The 6,126-nt window shown below is 44.2% G+C and overlaps 1 protein-coding gene across 1 annotated transcript in view; it reads right to left on the bottom strand.

Annotated features, from left to right (window-relative positions):
• LOC119411477 (glucuronokinase 1) overlaps positions 1-6,126 on the bottom strand; it is a 14,307-nt gene that overhangs the window by 3,798 nt on the left and 4,383 nt on the right. Inside the window, exons 2-6 of the mRNA XM_037678428.1 lie at positions 5,721-5,798; positions 3,240-3,331; positions 2,190-2,295; positions 2,019-2,098; positions 1,875-1,943 (exon numbers count right to left, since the gene is read on the bottom strand). Coding sequence (XP_037534356.1) covers positions 1,875-1,943; positions 2,019-2,098; positions 2,190-2,295; positions 3,240-3,331; positions 5,721-5,798 — 425 coding nt within the window. The remainder of the gene's footprint in view (positions 1-1,874; positions 1,944-2,018; positions 2,099-2,189; positions 2,296-3,239; positions 3,332-5,720; positions 5,799-6,126) is intronic.

Raw genomic sequence — 6,126 nt, forward strand, 5'->3', positions numbered from 1 at the left:
AAGCGGTATGCCACCAACACTATTTATAGTGGAGGTGGTGTGCTGCTGACCTCAACTCGGGATGTCGTGGATCGGTGGGTGGAGTACTTTGAAGACCTCCTCAATCCAACTGGCACGTCTTCCACTGAGGAAGCAGAGCCTGGGGACTTTGGATCAGGCTCTCCAATCTCTGGTGCTGAGGTCACCAAGGTGGTTAAAAAGCTCCTCGATGGCAGGGCCTCAGGGGTGGATGAGATTCGCCCGGAGTTCCTTAAGGCTCTGGATGTTTTGGGGTTGTGTTGGCTTACACGACTCTGCAATATTGCGTGGACATCGGGGGCAGTTCCCCTGGATTGGCAGACTGGGGTGGTGGTCCCCCTATTCAAAAATGGGGACCGTAGAGTGTGTTCCAACTACAGGGGGATCACATTCTTAAGCATCCCTAGTAAGGTCTATTCTTGGGTTCTGGAGAAGAGGGTCCGTCGAATAGTCGAACCTCGGATTCAGGAGGAGCAGTGCAGTTTTTGTCCTGGTCTTGGAACACTGGACCAGCTCTACACCCTCAGCAGGGTCCTGGAGGGTGCGTGGGAGTTTGACCAACCAGTCTACATGTGCTTTGTGGACTTGGAGAAGGCGTTCGACCGTGTCCCTCGGGGAGCCCTGTGGGGGGTACTCCGGGAGTATGGGGTACCAGGCTCTTTGATACGGGCTGTTAGGTCCCTGTATGACCGATGTCAGAGCTTGATCCACATTACCGGCAGTAAGTCAGGCTTGTACCCATTGAAAGTTGCCCTTTGTCACCGATTCTGTTTATAACTTTTATGGACAGAATTTCTAGACGCAGCCAAGGTGTTGAGGGGATCCGTTTTGGTGGCCTTAGGATTGCTTCTCTGTTTTTTGCAGATTATATGGTCCTATTGGCTTCATCAGGTCGTGATCTACAGCTTTCGCTGGAGCGGTTTGCAGCCGAGTGTGACACGGCCGGGATGGGGATCAGTTCCTCCAAATCCGAGGCCATGGTCTTGAGCTGGAAAAGGGTAGAGTGCCCTCTCCAGGTCGGGGAGGAGGTCCTGCCCCAAGTGGAGGAGTTCAAGTATCTCTGGGTCTTGTTCACGAATGAGGGAAAAATAGAGCGTGAGATCGATAGGCAGATAGGTGCAGCATCGGCAGTGAAGCGGGCACTGTATCGGTCTGTCGTGGTGAAGAGAGAGCTGAGTCAAAAAGGCGAAGCTCTAAATTTACCAATCGATCTACGTTCCTACCCTCATCTATGGTCATGAGCTTTGGGTTGTGACCGAAAGAACGAGATCTCGGATACAAGCGGCCAAAATGAGTTTTCTCCTTAGGGTGTCTGGGCTCTTCCTTAGAGATAGGGTGAGAAGCTCGATCATCCGGGAGGGACTCAGAGTAGAGCTGCTGCTTCTCCTCATCGAGAGGAGCCAGTTGAGGTGGCTCGGGCATCTGTTTAGGATGCCTCCTGGACGCCTCCCTGGTGAGGTGTTCCGGACACGTCCCACCGAGAGGAAGACCCAGGACACGCTGGAGGGACTATGTTTCTCGGCTGGCCTGGGAACGCCTCGGGATTCCCCTGGAGGAGCTGGACCAAGTAGCTGGGGAGAGGGAAGTCTGGGCCTCCCTACTTAGGCTGCTACCCCCGCAACCCGACCCCGGATAAGCGGAAGAAAATGGATGGATGGATGGATACTCGGAGAAACTACATTAGCTCATACTGTTCGCACAAGCATCGGTTTTGATCCGTTCTGGAGGTCATGCCCATAATTTACTCAAGGCACCATGGGGGCTAGGAATAAGGTGGATAAAGCAGTTCGTCTATAATTAAAGAAAAGACAAATATATTCTGGTCTTTTTTTTTTTTTTTTTTTTTTTACACTCACCCTCTTTTGGAGCAGAATTGGTAGAACTTCTTGCATGTCGCCTGTAGCAGACGGAGACCTCCCAGATACCTGCGATGTGCAACAAACAAAGATGTGAAAATCCTAAACCTGAGCAACTGTTCTGACATTTAGCTAATTACTCACCCCTCCTGCCTGCTGATACAGAACAGGTCCTGCAGACTGCCAAACTCTGTGGGATCATTCAGTGGATGAGGGACTAAAGTCTAAAAAACCCACAGAAATTCTTGTTATAGGAAAAAAATATCCCACATGAGAGCGATGAAGGTGATGTGTGTGCAGACACAACTGTGTTACCAAAGTATGGCTCTCCACCAGAGTAACTTCAGCCCAGAAGTTAGAGATGGTCATAGCAATGGTTTTCCCATTGAAACCATCGGAGGGATTTCCAATTAATCCAACCCTGTGAGTCAGAAATACAAAGTGGTGAATCATCATGGACTATAACACAAGATCTTACTTCTTCTTTCAGCTTTTCCCTCTTCAGGGGTCTCCACAGTGAGTCATCCTCCTCCATCTCACTCTGTCCTCTGCATCCTGTCCTCACTCCAACTACCTCCATGTCCTCTCTAACTGCATCCAGATATCGCCTCTTTGTTTTTTTCTGGCAGCTGCATTTCTAACATCCTTCTACCAATATACCCACTGTCCCTCCTCTGGACATGTCCAAACCACTGTCCCTCCTCTGGACATGTCCAAACCACTGTCCCTCCTCTGGACATGTCCAAACTACTGTCCCTCCTCTGGACATGTCCAAACCACTGTCCCTCCTCTGGACATGTCCAAACCATCTCAGTCTGGTCTCTCTAACTTTATCTCCCAGTTGTTCAACCTGTGCTGTACCTCTGATGATCTCATTCCTAATCTTATCCATCCTTGTCACTCTTAAGGAGAACCTCAACATCTTAATTTCTGTTACTTCCAGTTCTGTCTCGTCTTTTTGTCCATGTCTCTGTCTCCAGACCATGCAACATGGTTGGTCTAACCAGTCTTGTGATTTTTTTCCTTTGACCTTTGCTGACACCCTTTTGTTGCAAATCACTCCTGAAACTTTTCTCCACCCGCTTCATTTTGCATGGACTCTCTTTTTCACCTCTTTACCACAATCCACATTTTCCTGGACACTGGACCCCAAGTACAAAGTCCTGCACCTGCTTAGATGAACTCACATTATGGTTTTGGCAGAAGTGTTTTACGTCGGATGCCCTTCCTGACACAGCCTTTACCATATACCCAGGCTTGGGACTGGCTTGTGCTCACTTGTGGCTGGTTTGACGACAACACTTAAGATAAAAAATGAAAAAAGCTTACCTGAGCTACAAGCTACCTGAGTCAGTGCTTTCTTACCTGGCGTATGAACGACATGTGATGGGTTCACTGGGGTTGCCTTGCTTCTTGGTGGAATAATGACTGAGCCACTTTGTATAGTCTGACAGGCCCTAACATGGTAGTAGATTATAACAATTAAATAAAATTACAGTATATACAAAATCAGTCTCTGAGGACAAAAAATGCACATGAAAGAACTTCAGATATTAGTTATATTTATTGGTGCTTGAAAAGTTTTTAAGTCTTTTAGATCCGTTTCTGTCAAAAGATCTGCTATCTGAAGATCAGTACTGATCTTCAACCTAACCTTTTTTGACTCTTTTGTATTCAGAACACAGTGCTGTGAAAAAGCATTTCCCCCTTACAGATTTATTTTGTTTTTGCTTTATTGGCGCACTTCAGTTCTTTGGATGATAAAACAAGTGATAATATCAATCAAACATAACCTGAGTAAACACAAAGGGCAGTTTTCAACTGATGATTTGTTTTAAGGGGAATCACCTAACTAAACCAACCTGTTCATTTGGGAAAAAGTTACCCCCCCCCCCCCCCCCCCCCACACCCACACACACACACACCCCCACCACCATTAAATCATGTTGGTTTTTTTTTTTTTGGTTAATCAGTGTTTTTTTATACATAGAAAACAGTTTATCAGACACACTCAGGCTCATTTACTTCCAGACCTGTAGAATCAGGAAATCACTTAAATCGAATCATTAATCTAGAAATGGAGAAAATGTGAAACAGTGGTGAATCAGTCCTAAATTACTGTAAGAGCTCACTGACTTCATCCTCCAGTTCTCAAAAGATCCCAGAACAACATCTAAAGCCCTGCAGGTCTCATTGCCTCAGTTAAGGTCAGAGTTCACGATTCAACATTAAAAAGGGACAAAGGGCAAAAATCACCACCATGGGAGGGTTCGGAGGTCAAAATCACCGCTACGCAAAACCCCCCACAAAAGGTCCAAATCGCATCGACCAAAATAAATAAATAAATCGTAATGATCCCAAACACTTCAGGGAAAATATTCTGTTGATGAGATTAATTAGTTTTTCTGTAAGATGTGCTTCCCATTACTTCTGGAGTAAAACTACGACCGTATTTCAGAAAAATAAGCTCATCCCAGCAGTCAGCCATGGTGGTGGTAGTGTGATGGTCTGGGGCTGCTTTAGGACCTGAATGACTTGCTGTCATTGATGGAACCATGAATTCAGCTCTCCACCAGGAAACCTTGAAGGAGACTTTAGTCTGAGACCTTCAGCTGAAGAACCGTTGGGTTGTGCAGCAGGACGATGCTGCAAAGCGCAGCAGCAACATTCCTCCACAGCCACGTGGAACACTAAACTCACTGCAGTCTCTTCACTGCACTTGTTACCATCAAGCTCTTATTTGCTTAAGAGGGCAATTACTTTTCTGTAGGGGAGTGTTTATTTTATCACAGCACTGCATATCATCCTACATACAGAGGCAAAAACCCTTGGTTGAACAAAGTTAGTCTTTAAAAACCCTGGAGTGATGAAGGCTTGGGACTGCCCAATTTCCATTATTATTACTACTATTATTATTATTATTATTACTACTAATACAGTAATAGTATTTGTCATATGTGCTAAATTTGAATATTTGTTCATCTTGGGGTATCAAAGGAATTAAATTTGGCAAATTGTTTCCGTTTTGGCACTGCTTGGATTCTCTCTTCCTTTAACTACGAACAGATTTATTAACAACTCGGCTGACCTGCACACTTTAAAGGTTAGAGCTCAGATGACAAAACACTTTGGTCTGAAGGATTTAGGAATCTGGAGGAAACTGGAGTACCCAGAGAAAACCCACAAAAACATGTGAGAACATGTAACCTCTAATTTTCTTTTGTATATCAACCTTTCTGGCATGCAACTGACAAAATCAAGCTCTGCACTGTAGCTGAAAAATTAGTGAGGCTTTATTTTACCAACATTTTGATGCATATTTTATTTTGCAAGTGCAGCAATGCAGTGTCAAGTTACAAATATATACACGTTTCTATTTTGCAAGAAAATAATTAACAGGTGGTGGCGAGTCACAAAAAATACACCTCTGGCGGTCTAGAACTGTTGAATCGAAATTGAAAAATAGTTGAGATGCTCATGAGAAAAACGCAAACACTTTGAGATAAAACATTTTTGCAAAGTCTCTGAATATGTTCAGAATTCACGCAGCCCAAATGTGTGGCTCTGCAAACCAGGTTAGAAGATTGAGAACCCCAGCAATCATTTCCAGACAGTTTGGTAAGGACATAGAGGAACAAAATCCTAATTTGCACCTTGTGTTAGAACACGGTTACAGCCAACTAAAAACTTTGAATCAAAGTCTAAAAATCTACAAAAAAATCAATTAATTAAATAAGGATTAGAAGATTGAATCATTTTATTTCATTGTAAACTTTTATTGGGCCTCAGAGTATCTACCTAACCTTCTAGAGCAGGTAAAGTTTCAGCAAAGGTAAAAATACCCACCACTTGTCCGATGAGCTGGAAACCAGTAGGAAGTTTCATCCCAAACACATCAAGTTGTTTTTCATTGATGAGCCACTCCTGAAGAAGACAACAACAAATGTACGAAATGACTAGACATAGGCGTCGCAACAATTATATGTGAAGGGGGCGTGTCCCCCTCACATTTAAAAAGTATTCATTTGGACACACACATTTACCATGAAATATTAGTTCACTTTGTGAATGAATCCATTCCACTTGATTATTAGGAGAATACTCAAACCACTAAAAGTCCACTCCAGGTTTCCTGGTTCCTTACAAGGCACTACACCACAAGTTCAGTTCAAGGTCAAGTTGTGTTTATTTGTCAAATGCAAGGTTAACACAAGGTCAACAGTACAATGAAATGCTTAGGATGAGAAGAACC

Source organism: Nematolebias whitei, chromosome 6, assembly GCF_014905685.2.
Source record: "Nematolebias whitei isolate Nwh7 chromosome 6, NemWhi1, whole genome shotgun sequence".
Taxonomy (NCBI): Eukaryota; Metazoa; Chordata; class Actinopteri; order Cyprinodontiformes; family Rivulidae; genus Nematolebias; species Nematolebias whitei.